This window comes from Mustelus asterias, unplaced genomic scaffold (genome assembly GCF_964213995.1).
Source record: "Mustelus asterias unplaced genomic scaffold, sMusAst1.hap1.1 HAP1_SCAFFOLD_301, whole genome shotgun sequence".
NCBI lineage: Eukaryota > Metazoa > Chordata > Chondrichthyes > Carcharhiniformes > Triakidae > Mustelus > Mustelus asterias.
The window spans coordinates 487,233-505,163 of NW_027590266.1; the positions used below are offsets into that span (position 1 = coordinate 487,233).

General features: G+C 48.2%; 1 protein-coding gene across 2 annotated transcripts in view; it reads right to left on the reverse strand.

Moving 5' to 3' along the window:
• Positions 1 to 17,931, reverse strand: part of LOC144486240 (interferon-induced protein with tetratricopeptide repeats 5-like) — a 115,860-nt gene that overhangs the window by 84,986 nt on the left and 12,943 nt on the right. The window contains exon 2 of one of the 2 annotated variants that reach the window (XM_078204309.1): positions 13,591 to 16,385. The exons of the other annotated variant lie outside the window; for it this stretch is intronic. Within the exon in view, the coding sequence (XP_078060435.1) occupies positions 14,903 to 16,385 (1,483 nt within the window). The 3' untranslated portion in view covers positions 13,591 to 14,902. Of the gene's footprint in view, positions 1 to 13,590; positions 16,386 to 17,931 lie in introns of those variants that run through there. 2 annotated transcript variants of the gene reach the window in all.

A 17,931-nucleotide genomic window follows, 5' to 3' on the forward strand; every position in this document is an offset into this window, starting at 1 on the left:
CCTCTCAATTCTCACCTCCTTACTACCTCACAATTCTCACCCCCTCACTCCCAGACAAGTCTCACCCCCCTCACTACCTCACAATTCTCACCCCCTCGCTCCCTCACAATTCTCATCCCCTCACTCCCAGACAATTCTCACCCCATCACAACCTCACAATTCTCACCCCCTCACAACCTCTCAATTCTCACCTCCTTACTACCTCACAATTCTCACCCCCCTCACTCCCTGATAATTCTCACCCCCCTCACTCCCAGACAACTCTCACCCCCCTCACTACCTCACAATTCTCACCCCCTCACTACCTCACAATTCTCACCCCCTCACAATTCTCACCCCCCTCACTCCCTGACAATTCTCACCCCCTCACTCCCTGACAATCCTCACCCCCTCACAATTCTCACCCCCTCACTCCCTCACAATTCTCACATCCCTCCCAGACAACTCTCACCCCCTCACGACCTCACAATTCTCACCCCCTCACAACATCACAATTCTCACCTCCTCACTACCTCACAATTCTCACCCCCCTCACTCCCTGACAATTCTCACCCCCTCACTCCCTGACACTTCTCACCCCCCTCACTCCCAGACAACTCTCACCCCCCTCACTACCTCACAATTCTCACCCCCTCACTCCCTGACAATTCTCACCCCCTCACTACCTCACAATTCTCACCCCCTCACTCCCGGACAATTCTTACCACCCTCACTCCTGGACAAATCTCACCCCCCTCACTCCCGGACAATTCTCACCCCCCCTCATTCCCGGACAATTCTCACCCCCTCACTCCCGGACAATTCTCACCCCCCCTCACTCCTGGACAATTCTCACCCCCCTCACTCCCTGACAATTCTCACCCCCCCTCACTCCCTGACAATTCTAACCCCCCCTCACTCCCTGACAATTCTCACCCCCTCACTTCCTGACAATAGGCACCATTCTTCAATCAAGCAATGCTCTTACCCACCTCTTCAGTGCTTGACTCTCTTAGCATTGTTAGGAGGGTGTGAACATTGTTGGGGGAAGAGGGAACATTGACAATGGGAGATGAACATTGCCAGGAGGGGGGTGAATGTTGTTGGGGGAGGGGGTGAACATTGTTGGAAGGGGATGACCAATGACAGGGAATGAGATTAAAATTGTTATGGGGTGAATATTTTTATTAGGGGATTGAATATTGTTGTGAATTTATTGTTCCACAGGAGCAGGCTGAGGGTAAGAGAGATTGTGTCTGCATTTAATTAATTAATTTATTTTTCAGTTACATTTGGCTTAAAAATCGGAGGGTTTTTTCAAAACAGGAAGTAGGCCCAGGAGCAGCCTGGGGAAGGTTTAAAAAGGGCTAATTTAAAAAGGAGGTTTTTTTTTTCAAAACAGGAAGTAGGCCCAGGAGCAGCCTGGGGAAGGTTTAAAAAGGGCTAATTTAAAAAGGAGGTTTTTTTCAAAACAGGAAGAAGGCCCAGGAGCAGCCTGGGGAGGTTTTTTTGTAAGGTTTAAAAGCAGGCCGCACTTTTGAGCGGGCAGCGTCTGGAGCGAGCAGCGGAGTGAGCAGGGAGCAGAGTGTGAGCTGTAAGGGCTTTGGCTCACAGGGCTTCGGCGAAGGCGAGGAAGGTTGTTTGTTTTTCTTCTGTTACACCCCTTTTTTTGTTTTATCTCCCAAAAACTAAAAAGGACATGGCTGGTATGAGTGAGAGGCCAGTATACTGCATTCGGTGTGGGATGTGGGAGTTCCTGGAGACAACTTGCCTCCCGGAAGTCCATATCTGTGCCAGATGCGTGGAACTGCAACTCCTGAAGGATCGTGTAAGGGAGCTGGAGCTGAGGCTCGATGAACTCAGTTTAGTTAGGGAAAATGAGAGATTAATAGATAAAAGTTATAGTCAGGTAGTGACACCAGGGTCTCGGAAGGAAGACACGTGGGTCACAGTTAGGAGGGGTAATAGTCAGAAGGGTGATGTGCCAGAAAGTACCCCAGTGGCAGTCTCCCATAAAAGAAAGGGATGGGCAACAGATGGGAGAAGGGAAGGGAGTGAGCAGTCTGTGGAGGGATCCCCTGTGGTTGTCCCTCTCCAAAATAGGTATATTGTTTTGGATTCTGTGGAGGGGGATGACCCTCCAGGGGTAAGCCACGAGGACCAGATCACCTCCACGGAGACAGGCTCAGGGGTCCAGAAGGGAAAGAAGGGGTTTAGGAGAGCGATAGTTGTGGGGGACGCAATGGTTAGAGGCACGGACAGGCGGTTCTGTGGGAGTGAACGAGAATCCAGGATGGTAGTCTGCCTCCCTGGTGCCGGGGTACTGGATGTCTCCGAGAGGGTAGGAAGCATATTTAAAAAGGAAGGTAGTCAAACGGATGTGATTATACACTTTGGTGAAAATGATGTAGATAGGAGGAGCAGGGGGGTCATACGAGAGAAATTCAGGGAGTTGGGTGCTAAGCTAAAAAGTAAGGCCTCCAGGGTAGCAATCTCTGGACTGCTCCCGGTGTCAAGTGCAAGTGAGGCTCGGAACAGGGAGATTCTACAGTTGAACGCGTGGCTAAAGGACTGGTGCAAGAGGGAGGGTTTTAAATTCATAGATAACTGGGAAATCTTCAAGCCAGGATGGCAACTGTACAGAAAGGATGGGTTACACCTTAACTGGAAGGGAGCAAATATCCTGGCTGGGAGTTTTGCGAGAGTGTTTCGGCAGGATTTAAACTAGTGTGGCAGGGGGGTGGGGAACAAAACAGTAGGTCAGTAAATACTGAGGCTGGGGTTGAGCTGGGGGCCAGGGCAAGGCTAGCTTAGAAGAGGAGCACTCTGGAGGAGGATGACCTGAGTGGACCTGGAGGTCTGGAGTGCATCTGCTTCAATGCGAGGAGCGTAACGGGTAAAACAGACGAACTTAGGGCCTTAATGCTTATGCGGAATTTGGATGTGGTTGCGGTGACGGAAACTTGGTTAAAAGAAGGACAGGACTGGCAGCTGAATATTCTGGGGTATAAGTGTTTTAGGCGAGACAGAGGAGGGGCTAAAAAAGGTGGGGGAATAGCGATATTAGCTAAGGAGCATATTAATGTGGTGCAGAGGGTAGACAACTTAGAGGGGTCATGTACTGAGTCACTGTGGGTGTGATGCGCGATATAACTCTCGAGGCTAGAGATGCTCGAGGAAATAAAAGCTTTTATTGACTACTACAATAGAGCTACCATATATAATACACGATCCCAGACTGAAGCATCCCAGACAGAGCAGTGACCTTTATACCTCTCCCAGGAGGCGGAGCCCGACTGGGATGTACCATAATAACTATATTACAGGTAGAACAGCCCAACCCTAACCCCAACAGTAACATGTAGAACAGCCCAACCCTAACCCCAACAGTAACATATATACAGACTCATAGTACTGGCCAGACCCTGGCTCAGTACTACCTGGTGGGAACCAATGATGGTTCACCACATTCACCCCTCCTTTGAAGACAAAGGCCGTCGGGGTACAAAAAAAAAGCACAGAACAATTGGTCATCAGTCTATAAGTTCAGACGGTCAGGGGGACCGCACCGTCGTTGTGACCTCCTCAACACCGGCGATGACACCGGTGTAGGCACTCGCGGTGGCGTTCTCCCCAAGGCGGTGTCCAACGGCTCCTCCAATGTCTCACGGGCCGGTTGACCCCGAGGTGGTGACAATCCGCTGAACTCGGACACACCTTGAAGTGGCGACCATCTCCTGGACTCAGGCAAGCTGTAAACGGGAGTAAAAGGGTTAAGTGATGGTCCCAATGCTGCCCGCGCCGTGTCAGGAGGGGAAACAATAGTTGGGGGGTCTCTAACAGGAGGTATGGGAGTGACAGGGGTTTCCAAGCCCACTGCTGGCGCCAGGTCTCGCTGTGGATGCAACAGGGGTAACCGAACAGGGTGAAAAGATCACGAAATGCCTTGCTAACCGTGGCAGCGGTCGTATCAGAACAGGGAATGACAAAAGGGAATCGTGAGTACTCATCAACCACATTGAGGAAGTACACATTCCGATCTGTCGAGGGAAGGGGGCCCTTAAAATCCACACTCAGTCTTTTGAAGGGACGAGTGGCCTTAACGAGTTGTGCCCTGTCAGGTCGGATAAGTGCGGTTTGCATTCCGCGCATACCCGGCAGCTTCTAGTTATGGACCTGACATCCTCCACCGAGTAGGGTAGATTCCGGGCTTTTATGAAGTGGTAGGGCCGAGTGACCCCTGAATGGCAGAGGTCATTGTGGAGAGTCTGCAATCGATTCTCCTGCATACTGGCGCATGTTCCACGCGACAGGGCATCCGAGGGCTCGTTGAGTTTCCCTGGACGATACATGATGTCGTAATTATAGGTGGAGAGTTCGATTCTCCGCCTCAAGATCTTATCGTTCTTGATCTTGCCCCGTAACGTGTTATTGAACATGAACGCCACGGACCGCTGGTCCGTGAGCAGGGAGAACCGTTTTCCCGCCAAGTAATGGCGCCAATGCCGGACAGCCTCCACAATGGCCTGGGCCTCCTTTTCCACCGCTGAATGTCGAATTTCGGGGCCTTGGAGGGTGCGAGAGAAAAAGGCGACGGGACGGGCCTGCCCGCCTGGTTAAGTGTGGCGGCCAAGGCAAAATCAGATGCATCGCTCTCCACCTGGAAGGGGATGGACTCATCGATAGCGTGCATCGTGGCTTTCGCGATGTCGGCTTTTAGTTTTTCAAAGGCCAAACGAGCCTCTGGTGCTAGGGGAAAAGAGGTAGACTTGATGAGCGGACGGGCTTTGTCCGCGTAATTGGGAACCCACTGTGCGTAGTAAGAGAAGAAGCCTAAGCATCTTCTCAGTGCTTTTACGCTAGTGGGCAGGGGAAGTTCGAGGAGGGGACGCATACGGTCTGGATCAGGGCCAATGACCCCGTTTTCCACCACGTATCCGAGGATAGCTAGGCGGCACGTGCGAAATGCAGTGCGTAGGAATCTAAGAAGGTTGGTATCGTGGTCCTGCTGGTCATGGCCGCAGATGGTGACGTTATCCAGGTACGGGAAGGTAGCCCGCAGTCCGTTATGGTCCACCATTCGGTCCATAGCACGCTGGAAGACCGAGACCCCATTGGTGACACCAAAAGGAACCCTTAGAAAATGGTACCAGCGACCATCCGCCTCAAAAGCCGTGTATTGTCGGTCCTCTGGGCGAATGGGGAGCTGGTGGTAGGCAGACTTTAGGTCGATGGTGGAGAACACCCGGTACTGCGCAATCTGGTTGACCATGTCAGAAATGCGCGGGAGGGGATACGCATCCAGCTGCGTGTATCTGTTAATGGTCTGACTATAGTCAATGACCATCCGGGGTTTGTTCCCACTCTTGACCACCACGTCCTGCGCTCTCCAAGGACTAGCGCTAGGTTGTATGATCCCTTCCTTGAGGAGCCGCTGAACCTCAGATCGAATGAAGATCCGATCCTCAGCGCTGTAACGCCTACTCTTAGTCGCGATGGGCTTGCAGCCTGGCACGAGATTCTGGAATAAGGAGGGTGTGGTAATCTTAAGCGTCGCGAGGCTACAGGTGGAGCGCGTTGGGCAATTTGGAGGCTGCTGTTCTCCCACTGAAAGCGGAGGGAGTGGCTCACCGTACTGTAGGGTTACACTCTTCAAGTGGACCATGAAATTTAGTCCGAGGAGTATTGGTGCGCAAAGGTGCGGTAACACCAGGAGCTTGAAGCTCTCATAAACCGTGCCCTGCACCGCTAGATTTACCACGCCACTCCCTAGCACGGTGACAGACCGGGACCTTGACGCCATTGAAATTGTCTGCTTGACAGGCTGGATCTGGAGGCCACACCGCTTCACGGCGTCTGGGTGAATAAAGCTCTCCGTGCTCCCGCTGTCAAACAGACAATAAATCGTGCGTTTGTTTACCTGTATGTCCATCATGGACTTGTCGAGTCTGTGAGGCTTTGCCTGGTCCAGGATGATCGACGCCACCATTGGTTCGTGAGCGCCACTGCAGGCAGCTGAGATGGATGATGGCGACCCCTGCTGGTCATTCGCGGTCGGTGCCGAACAAAATGGCTGCTTCCATAGGTCGCACGTGGGCGATGGCGCCAAAATCAGCGACCCCTGGTGGTCGCGCGTCTCTTGCGACTTCGTCGTCTGGAATGGCGACGTCCTGGCCTCGCACGTGGAAGAAACCCTTGACGATGCCGACGTCGAGGAAACCGGCTCCGGGGAGTCACACGCCGCACTGCTGTTCCTGGATGTAAGTTTGGATCGACATACCTTCGAATAATGCCCCTTCTTGCCGCAGGCGGAGCACAACACCGCTTTAGCGGGACATCGCTGCCGAGTGTGCTTCACTCCCCCACAGAAGTAACACCGCGGGCCGCCTGGAGCTGCTGCCATCGTCAGGCCCGAGGGTGGGCACGCCATCACGCAGCTTTTCGGTCCAGCTGGATGAAGTGGGGTCTGTGATTGCCCCTGCCACGCTGTCGCCACGTGGTCGTCGGGATACATCGCCAGGCTTTTGGAGGCCGTTTCTAGCGTATCCGCTCGCTCTATAGACTTAGTGAGATCGAGATTACCTTGCTCCAACAGCCGAAGTCGGATATAAGACGATCCGATTCCCGCCACAAACGCATCTCGAGCGAGGTCGTTCATGTTCTGGTCTGCCGACACTGCTTTGCAGTTACAGCCCCTGGCTAGCTGTAGGAGCTCGCACGCATACTGTTCCGTTGTTTCGCCGGGCTGCCGTCGTCGAGTGGCTAAGAGATATCGAGCATGTATCTCGTTTGGCGGTTTAATGTAGCGCTTCTTAAGAAGCTCGAGGGCCCCTTTGTAGTCGGTGGCCGCACGGATCGCTAAATATACAGCGTCGCTTACCCTCGCGTGGAGGACCCGGAGTCTGTCGTCGTCTGTGGTGACCGCTGCGGTGGCTTCGAGGTAATCCTGAAAACATTTCAACCAGTGGTCGAAGGTGTTGGAGGCGCCCGCCGCACGTGGGTCCAGCGTAAGCCGTTCGGGTTTAAGCATTTGCTCCATGCTCTCTGTATCATTTTCTTTTTTATTTCAACGACGAGAGTTCAATTAGTAGTCAATAAAATTGATGTGCGATAGAACTCACGAGGCTAGAGATGCTCGAGGAAATAAAGGCTTTTATTGACTACTACAATAGAGCTACCATATATAATACACGATCCCAGACTGAAGGGTCCCAGACAGAGCAGTGACCTTTATACCTCTCCCAGGAGGCGGAGCCCGACTGGGATGTACCATAATAACTATATTACAGGTAGAACAGCCCAACCCTAACCCCAACAGTAACATGTAGAACAGCCCAACCCTAACCCCAACAGTAACATATATACAGACTCATAGTCCTGGCCAGACCCTGGCTCAGTACTACCTGGTGGGAACCAACGATGGTTCACCACAGGGTGGAACTCAGAAACAGGAAGGGTGCAGTCACTATGCTGGGGGTGTACTACAGACCACGCAACAGCCCACGGGAAGTGGAGGAAAGGATATGTCAGGAGATTCTGGATAGGTGAAGAAAAAATAGGGTTGTTGTAGTGGGGGACTTTAATTTCCCTGGCACAGACTGGAAAGTGCTTCGAGCTGGGGGTCCGGACGGGGAGGAATTTGTAAAATGCGTACTGGAAGGTTCTTTGGAACAGTATGTAGATAGCCCGGCGAGAGAGGGGGCTATACTGGACCTAGTTCTGGGAAATGAGCCCGGTCAGGTCGTCAAAGTTTTGGTTGGGGAACATGTGGCAAATAGTGACCACAACTCTGTTAACTTTAGGATAGTAATGGACAAGGATGAGTGCTGTCCTACGGGCAGGGTGCTAAATTGGGGGAAGGCTAACTATAGCCGGATTAGGCAGAAATTGGTGGATGTTGATTGGGAGAGGATGTCCGAGGGTAAGTCCGCGTCTGGCATGTGGGAGTCTTTTAAGGAACTATTGATAAGGCTGCAGGATAGGCATGTGCCTGTAAAAAGGAAAGATAGGAAAGGTAGGATTCGAGATCCGTGGATAACCAGGGAAATTGAGGATCTGATTAAAATGAAAAGGGAGGCGTACGATAAGTCCAGGCAACAGAAAACAGATGGAGCTCTGGAGGAATACAGAGAGAGTAGGAAAGAACTCAAACGGGGAGTTAGAAGGGCAAAAAGAGGTCACGAGATGTTCTTGGCAGGCAGGATTAAGGAGAATCCCAAGGCATTCTATTCATACGTTAGGAACAAAAGAGTTGTCAGGGAGAAAATCGGACCTCTCAGGGACAAAGGAGGGGAATTATGCTTAGAACCCAAAGGAATAGGGGAGATCCTAAATGAATACTTTGCATCGGTATTCACGAAGGAGAGGGGCGTGTTAACCGGGAGTGTCTCGGAGGGAGGTGTTGACCCGTTAGAGAAAATCTCCATTACAAGACAGGAAGTGTTAGGTTTTTTAGGGAACATTAAAACTGACAAAGCCCCAGGGCCTGATGGCATCTATCCTCGACTGCTCAGGGAGACGAGAGATGACATTGCTGGGCCTCTGACGGAAATCTTTGTCGCTTCTTTGGACACGGGTGAGGTCCCTGAGGATTGGAGGATAGCGAATGTGGTCCCGTTGTTTAAGAAGGGTAGCAGGGATAACCCAGGAAATTATAGGCTGGTGAGCTTGACATTCATGGTAGGGAAGTTGTTGGAGAGGATTCTTAGAGACAGGATGTATGTGCATTTAGAACGGAACAATCTCATTAGTGACAGACAGCATGGTTTTGTAAGAGGGAGGTCGTGCCTTACAAATTTGGTGGAGTTTTTTGAGGAAGTGACAAAAACGGTTGATGAAGGAAGGGCCGTGGATGTCGTCTATATGGATTTCAGTCAGGCATTTGACAAAGTCCCACATGGCAGGTTGGTTAAGAAGGTTAAGGCTCATGGGATACAAGGAGAAGTGGCTAGATGGGTGGAGAACTGGCTTGGCCATAGGAGACAGAGGGTAGTGGTCGAAGGGTCTTTTTCCGGCTGGAGGTCTGTGACCAGTGGTGTTCCGCAGGGCTCTGTACTGGGACCTCTGCTATTTATGATATATATATAAATGATTTGGAAGAAGGTGTAACTGGTGTAATCAGCAAGTTTGCAGATGACACGAAGATGGCTGGACTTGCGGATAGCGAAGAGCATTGTCGAGCAATACAGCAGGATATAGATAGGCTGGAAAATTGGGCGGAGAGGTGGCAGATGGAGTTTAATCCGGATAAATGCGAAGTGATGCATTTTGGAAGAAATAATGTAGGGAGGTGTTATACAATAAATGGCAGCGTCATCAGGAGTACAGAAACACAGAGGGACCTAGGTGTGCAAGTCCACAAATCCTTGAAGGTGGCAACACAGGTGGAGAAGGTGGTGAAGAAGGCATATGGTATGCTTGCCTTTATAGGACGGGGTATAGAGTATAAAAGCTGGAGTCTGATGATGCAGCTGTATAGAACGCTGGTTAGGCCACATTTGGAGTACTGTGTCCAGTTCTGGTCGCCGCACTCCCAGAAGGATGTGGAGGCGTTAGAGAGAGTGCAGAGAAGGTTTACCAGGATGTTGCCTGGTATGGAGGGTCTTAGCTATGAGGAGAGATTGGGTAAACTGGGGTTGTTCTCCCTGGAAAGACGGAGAATGAGGGGAGATCTAATAGAGGTGTACAACATTATGAAGGGGATAGATAGGGTGAACGGTGGGAAGCTTTTTCCCAGGTCAGAAGTGACGTTCACGAGGGGTCACGGGCTCAAGGTGAGAGGGGCGAAGTATAACTCAGATATTAGAGGGACGTTTTTTACACAGAGGGTGGTGGGGGCCTGGAATGCGCTGCCAAGTAGGGTGGTGGAGGCAGGCACGCTGACATCGTTTAAGACTTAACTGGATAGTCACATGAGCAGCCTGGGAATGGAGGGATACAAATGATTGGTCTAGTTGGACCAAGGAGCGGCACGGGATTGGAGGGCCGAAGGGCCTGTTTCCTCTGCTGTACTGTTCTTTGTTCTTTGTTCTTTATGGACCGCCCAGCGGCAACAGGTCTTTAGTTGAGAAAGGTGGCATGTGTCGGTGCAGGCTTGGTGGGCTGAAGAGTCTGTTCCTGTGCTGTACTGTTCTTTGTTCTAAGAGCATACACAATGAATGGTAGGATGCTAGGAAGTAGAGAGGACCAGAGGCACCTTGGGCTGCATGTCCAATGATCCCTGTAGGCAGCGGGACAGAGAGATAAGGTGGTTAAGAAGGCCTATTGGATATTTGCCTTTATTAACCAAGCCATAGAATATAAGCTCAGGGAAGTTACGATGGAGCTGTGTAAAACACTCGTTAGGTCACAGCTAGAGTACTGACTGCGGTTCTGGTCATCACACTATAGGAAGGATGCAATTGGACTAAAAAGGGTGCAGAGGAGATTCACCAGGGTGTTGCCTGGGCTGGAGTGTTTCAGCTATGAAGAGAGACTGGTTAGGCTGGGATTGTTTTCCTCAGAGCAGAGAATGTTGAGGGGGGACCTGATCGATTGTACAAAATTATAGGGACATAAATAGGATAGATGGGAAGAAACTTTTCCCCTTACTAGAGGGGTCAATAACCAGGGGGCATAGATTTAATGTAAGGGGCAGGAGAATTAGAGGGGATTTGGGGAAAATCCTTTGCACCCAGAGGGGAGTGGGAATCTGGAACTCACTGTCTGAAAGGGCGGTAGAGGTGAGAACCAGCACAACATTTAAGAAGTATTTATATGAGCACTTGAAATGCCATAACATACAGGGCTATAGGCCAAGTGTTGGAAAATATGATTAGGATATATCGGTGCTTGATGGCTGGCATAGACATGATGGGCTGAAGGGCCTCTTTCTAATATCTCTGTGACTAGTGTGTATCAGAAATAAGATGTTCATTTGACGGGAAGAATCTCAGTGAATAAAGCAAGAAGATCTTAGTTAAGGATCTCTCCGAAAAACCCACATTTATCCCAGATTGACCTGATGGTTAATTGTATGATTTATTTATGAAATCATTTAGTTAAGGTTCTCAATAAAGGTATTGGATCTAATATGAGGTTGTATTAATCAAAATTCTTGATATCTGAACTTAACAAAGAGGCAAAATCACCTACAAGAGTAAAGGTCAGCATTAACAGAAGCCCCCGAGTGCAGAGCAATTTTATTCCCCATCTCCGAATGATTTCTTCAAACAGACCATAATCAGTAAGAATAGACAACACCATCTCCTCCACAATCATTGGTATCCTGCAAGGCTGTGTCCTCAGCTCCCTACTATACTCCTTATACACCTATGACTGTGTGGTCAAATTCCCCTCCAACTCCATTTTCAAGTTTGCTGACGACACCACCGTCGTGGGTCAGATCTCAAGTAATGACGAGACAGAGCACAGGAATGAGATAGAGAATCTGGTGAACTGGTGTGACGACAATAATCTCTTCCTCGATGTCAACAAAACGAAGGAGATAGTCATTGACTTTAGGAAGCGTAAAGGAGAACATGCCCCTGTCTACATCAATGGGGGCGAAGTGGAAATGGCCGAGAGCTTCAAGTTTCTCGGTGTCCGGATCACCAACAATCTGTCCTGGCTGCAGAATGCTCCGGAGCTGCTCAGTGATGTCCATGACCTTTGCACTTTTCAAAGTCCTGACTCTCGCTGGAACTCTCGTTCTTATTTTTTAAATTCCCAACTCTCTCCAAAATTCTTACTCTGTGCTCCCACCAGCTTTTTATTTCAAAGAACTGATTTTCTTTCGAACTCTCACTCTGTCCTCACGCCAGGGTGTTTCTAATCGCTGTTTATTGTCTTCTTGTATTAATTACTAATTAACTATTAATGTGTTGCCACTACAAGCTGGAGTGGTTTGGATACAGTTGACTTGGCTCTGTCTTCTTAAGCTCTTGTTGCTGCCAGGTCTTTAAAAAGAAATCTTTGCAGGTGTTGTATTTTGCGGTAACTGTATCAATACAGGGTACAGAGTGTTTATTGTACTGTCCTACACTGCAGTGCAGTTGGAACTTGGTTAGGCCTCTGCTTCTGTTTGTGAAAAGGCAAAAGGATATTGTGTAAAATGAAAGCTCACAGTATACGGGGTAACATATTGGCAGGGATAAAAGATTGAACTGGCTGGCAGAAAACAGAGTGTGCAGAAATGGGTCTTTGTTCGATTGTCAGGATGTGATGCGTGGAGTCCCACAGGGCTCTGTGCTGGGGCCTCAGCATTTTATGATTTATGACAAGGAGGGAGATGGTATAGTAGCTAAATTTGCATTTGACGCAAAGTTGGTCAGAAAATATGTTGTGAAGTAGACATAAGGAGGTTGCAGACAGATACAGATAGCTTGTGTGAGTGAGCAAGGCTCAGTTATTCAGTTTGGCTGGAAGAATGAAAAAGCAGAGTATTATTTAATTGGAGAATGGCCGCAGAGTTCCAAGGTGCAGAGGGATCCAGGTGTTTTAGTGCATGAATCACAAAATCCAGGTGTTCTAGTACATGGCTCACAGTAAGTTAGTCTGCAGGTACAGCAAGTAATTAAGATGGCTAATGAAATGTTATTCTTTATTATGACACAAATTGAACATGAAAGTATGAATGGGGTGGGGGATTGGTCCTTGGGCAGTGCCAGCCTGGCACTGACCACTGGGCCAGAGTGGGGTCTGAGGTGGTGGAGCCTACTTGGGGGAGGGGGCAATTGGTGGTGGTGAGGGGGGAGGGAGTCACTGTGCACTCTGCATTATGGATAGGTGGGGGAGGGAGGGGGGCGATCGGAGCTGGCCATGGTTGGGGGGGGGTGGGGGTTGGTGGGTGCGGGGGGTGTCAGGGAGGTCAGCAATCAGGGACATGGGGGTATGGTCAGGGAAGCCAGCGATCTGGGGTGGTGGTGGCGGGGGGGGGGGGGGCGGTAGTCGGGGAAGTCGACGATCGGGGTGGGGGAGTGGGGTTGGGGGTGGGGTCAGGGATAACATTGGGAGGTCAGCAATCGGGAGGCTGGTGATGGGAGAGGGGGCCATCCCTACTGAGAGATGAGTGCATTCTCAGTGGCCCACTCAACACGCTGATTCCGGCCCCCGGGAGGGATTAGGTCCCGTTACCGCCTGAGTCCTTCGGCGGACTCTGTAATGCACAGAGTGCTGTAAATTCACTCAACTAAGTACACCCCAAAAAATTGGCAGGAAAATCTCCCTTTTTCCTGCCCATTGGGCTGATTGTTTTTTTCTGGGAAATTCGCCACCATTAGAACAGAAGTTAAATCCAGACTCGTGTTTCTCACCCAGTGATGAATGTGATTTGACTCCCATTTCAGAACACTGATACTTATGCTTTAATTTGCATCATATGAAGATTAGATGAAAAAAATGTGTTGCATTTCCATGGCGCCTTTCACAATGCTCGAGATCTTCCAATGCACCTTCCCGGCAATAAATCCCTTTTAAAGTGTAGTTACTACTGTAATATGGGAAATGCAGCACTCAATTTGCACACAACAAAGTCCCAAATATCCTTGAAAGATTCAGAGAAAGTCACGGACCACTTTCCTTACCAGAATGAAATGTTGTTCATGAAAAAATTTGCAGCACAAACAAAATCTTAGCCACAATTCCATTTTATTGGTTATTTTACCATTCAAACTCATTCGAAACAATTACAATTAAAAATCAGTATCTGCAGCCATTGTGTTTTATCTCTTTTAACCCAGTTTAACCCATTTTTATATCCTTTAGCCTTCCCCCATTTACTGCTTTCCCCTTCAGTGAGATGGTGACAGTCGGTAGAAAATGGTCTTTCTCGGGTATTGTCCGAGCTGCTCTGTGTTGGCCAGTGAGGGTCTGGGATGGTTTGATGAAGAGTTGGTGAAGCTGACAAGTTACAGGACAGGGAGACTCCCAGTGACAAAGACTGAGATCTGAGTGAACGCTCTGGATGGGAGTCTGATCGTCTGTCAGCAAATCCTTAGAGCAACAGAATCAAGAGTTGCTTTATCTGAAGGGGCTGCACTGACTGTTGGCCCTTTCTCCAGTGTCACATGTGGAAAGCCTTTCACCCAATGGGCAACTTTCCTGAGAAGAGGCAGCAAGTGAGAGATAGGGTGGCAGAGTGGTTTTATTATACCCACTACAGGCTGGATTGGATATTGTTACTACACTGTCATTACCATCAGCAGAGTATAAATCACACAGAGTTCACTGAAGCTTAAAATACCAGCGAGAATAATTTCCTATTAAAATCACAAAACAAATGAAGATCCAAACAAAACATACTTTAATCTATATTTGGCCATCAGTTTATATCTATCTCCCAGTTATCTAGGTTACATTAGAATTTGATGGAGATGATTTTAAACCTACCTACCTGGTGGAAACTGGGTTAAACTGCTCACCCAAAGTGGGTGGGTCCTCATTAACATACACGGACTGGGCTCCGGTCACATCGTTGGGCTCCGATTGCGCTGCCAACTCTGTCCTGATCCCCACACCCAGAATCTACAGAAATCAGCGAGTTTCCAAATCCCCTCACCACTCACCCAAAATCCACCTGGAGTTAAAATCAGGCCCATGTTAGTTTTCTTACTGCTTTCAACAAGTTTGTATAATTCATAAAGAATTATTGTGACTGTCCAATAGCATCAACTATCTCGAATTCCCCAAATTCTTCGGTAATATTGTCCTTTTCACACTCAGTAAAAGCTCTGAGGTTGGGGAAATAAATGGTAGGTTTCCCACTCTGGTTAATGTTTCTGTGTGAAGCACAGACTTAGAGTAATTACAGTAAGATTATTATTTGAAAATTAAATACATGAACCAGTACTCATTGGAACAAAGGAGCCATTGGAATATAAATGAAAATGTAGCCGATTGAACCTGTTTATAGGTCAGGGCCTTCAGTACACTTTCCAAAATGTGTTTAGTTTTTGTTGGGACAGTCATTGTCGGCCTCGATGGAAAGGCGTAATTCACAAAGAGCCCTTCGATATGTTTCATTGTCAGGATCAAACTCCAAAGCCTTTTCAAAGCATTTAATAGCTTCACATCTCTCCCCATCCAGCTGGTGCAGGAACCCATAAACACCAAGGGCCTTGCTGTCTCTCGGATTCTTGCGAAGGTGTCTTGCTGCTATCATCTCCAGGTTTTCTCGACACTTTTTCTGTTCTATTGAGTCATAATTGACTTTCATTCCTTCCAGAAAATGGGCGATGGCATTTGATTCTGATTTAATGTGATTTAGTTGAAATAACCCAGCCTCTAAACATATTACCTGTTTATTCTCTGGACGTCTACTGTCCAGTGTCAGGAGATGGTTATAGATCTCTTTTGCTTTGCGATATTCTCCATTCAGTGAACAGATTCCTGCAAAATCCAGGTGTGGTTTAACAGATGTTAATGGTCGGTTTTCAAGAGCGTTTTGAAAATGAAGCTTGCACAGTTTGATCAGTTCAGCTCTTTGTTGAAGAGCAGCATTGCGAGGACCTCTGCTGCCTGGAGAATTCATCAGTTCGTCCAATTTGATTCTGTAACACTGACCTATTTGACTGTGTAAGAAAGTAGAGTTTGGGGTAATTTCTAATCCTTTCTTCAACAGTTCCACAGCTTTTTCCACATCTCCTTCCCTTCTGTAAAACGTTGCAGCATAACGAAGCACGTATGGAAGATCAGGGGATTTCTGCAACGCTTCCTCAATGAAGTTCAGTGCTTCCTCCTTCTGATTGAACTGTTGTAGTTTTAGAGCCAGCAGCACCATGGCTACAGTGTGATCTGGATCAAGCTCCAGCACACGTCTCAACTGCTTCACTGCTTCACTGGGCCCATGACTCTCCGGGGTACCAGAAAAAAATTCCAGACGAAACAGAACAGTCGCATATCCAAAAATCCATTCCGTGTTATCCGGATCTTCCTCCAGAGCCTTTTTAAAACATTCCATTGCATCTTCATAATATTGAGCAGCAGAGCTCAGCAGTGCCCAACCCTTCTCCCCGTACACTTCAGGTATCATTGCTGTATACCGAGAGGCATCAGGAAATTGTTGACAGATCCTCTCCAGTTTGTCGAGGTAGGACTGAGCCTCTGTCAGTTGTCCCACGTGATAATTGACCCAGGCACGGTTTCCATAGGTGACGATGATTCTTTTTTCAAATTCATCTTCATGATTCTCCCTCAGAATCTTTTCAGCTTCCTGTAAGTTTTGAATCGCCTCCTCACAGTTTCCTTGCAGACAGTTTACAAAAGCGAGTTGGTTGTAAGACGTGGCTTGATATTTCACATCAAGCTGTATTGAATCTTTTGATCTTTGCTTCATATTGTCCAAGTCAATGTTTTCTTTCTGTGGCGCCCATGTGAAGTGACATTGAAGCCAATCGAGCTTCATTTTCAATAAATCCTTCTCTTGGTCACTGCAAGAGAAACAAATCTTTCATAATCCACTTCAGCAGCAACTGTAACTTGTCCATTTTTCACACTTGATTCTTGGAATTAATTTAACCCAGGCCATTATGGTTAACCCTAAGTGATGCAGTACAGATGTTTAGCACTGGTATTGTACCACATCAATCGATTTATACACCAGGACGCTGCTAGTGTCTGTCAATATTGAAATTACAAGTGAATCATGATTAATGTAATTTGTGTAATGTATCTACTGCCCCACCCCCATTCGGGACCCACCGCTTGGCACTGCCCCTGGCACATTTACTGGTCTCCACCACTGGAGAGCAGGAGTGATTTTTGCCAGCGTGACGTCTTGCCAGTGAGGTTTGATTTGATTTGATTTAATTTGATTTAATTTGATTTACTATTGTCACATGTATTAGTATACAGTGAAAAGTATTGTTCCTTGCGCGCTGTACAGAAAAAGCATACCATACATAGAACATAGAACATTACAGCGCAGTACAGGCCCTTCGGCCCTCGATGTTGCGCCGACCAATGGAACCAATCTAAAGCCCCTCTAATCTATACTATTCCAATATCATCCATATGTTTATCCAATAACCATTTGAATGCTCTTAATGTTGACGAGTCCACCACTGCTGCAGGCAGGGCATTCCACGCCCTTACTACTCTCTGAGTAAAGAACCTACCTCTAACATCTGTCCTATATCTCTCACCCCTCAATTTAAAGCTATGTCCCCTCATGCTAGCCATCACCATCCAAGGAAAAAGGCTCTCACTATCCACCCTATCTAATCCTCTGATCATTCTGTATGCCTCTATTAAGCCTCTTAACCTTCTTCTCTCTAACGAAAACAACCTCAAGCCTCTCAACCTTTCCTTATACGATTTTCCCACCATACCAGGCAACATCCTGGTAAATCTCCTCTGCATCCTTTCCAACACTTCCACAACTTTCCTATAATGCGGCGACCAGAACTGTACGCAATACTCCAAATGTGGCCGCACCAGAGTTTTGTACAGTTGCAGCATGACCTCCTGGCTCCGAAAGTCAATCCCCCTACCAATAAAAGCTAACACACCGTACGCCTTCTTAACAACCCTATCAACCTGGGTGCTAACTTTCGGGGATCTGTGCACATGGACACCCAGATCCCTCTGTTCATCCACACTACCAAGTATCTGACCATTAGCCCAGTACTCTGTATTCCTGTTACTCCTTCCAAAGTGAATCACCTCACACTTTTCCGCATTAAACTCCATTTGCCACCTCTCAGCCCAGCTCTGCAGCTTATCTATGTCCCTCTGTAACCTGCCACTTCCCTCCGCACTGTCTACAACTCCACCGACTTTAGTGTCATCCGCAAATTTACTAATCCATACTTCCATGCCCTCATCCAGGTCATTAATAAAAATGAGAAACAGCAGTGGCCCCAAAACAGATCCTTGCGGTACACCACTAGTAACTGAACTCCAGGATGAATATTTCCCATCATTTCTTACAGCTAGCCATTTCCTGATCCAAACCACTAAATCACCCTCAATCCC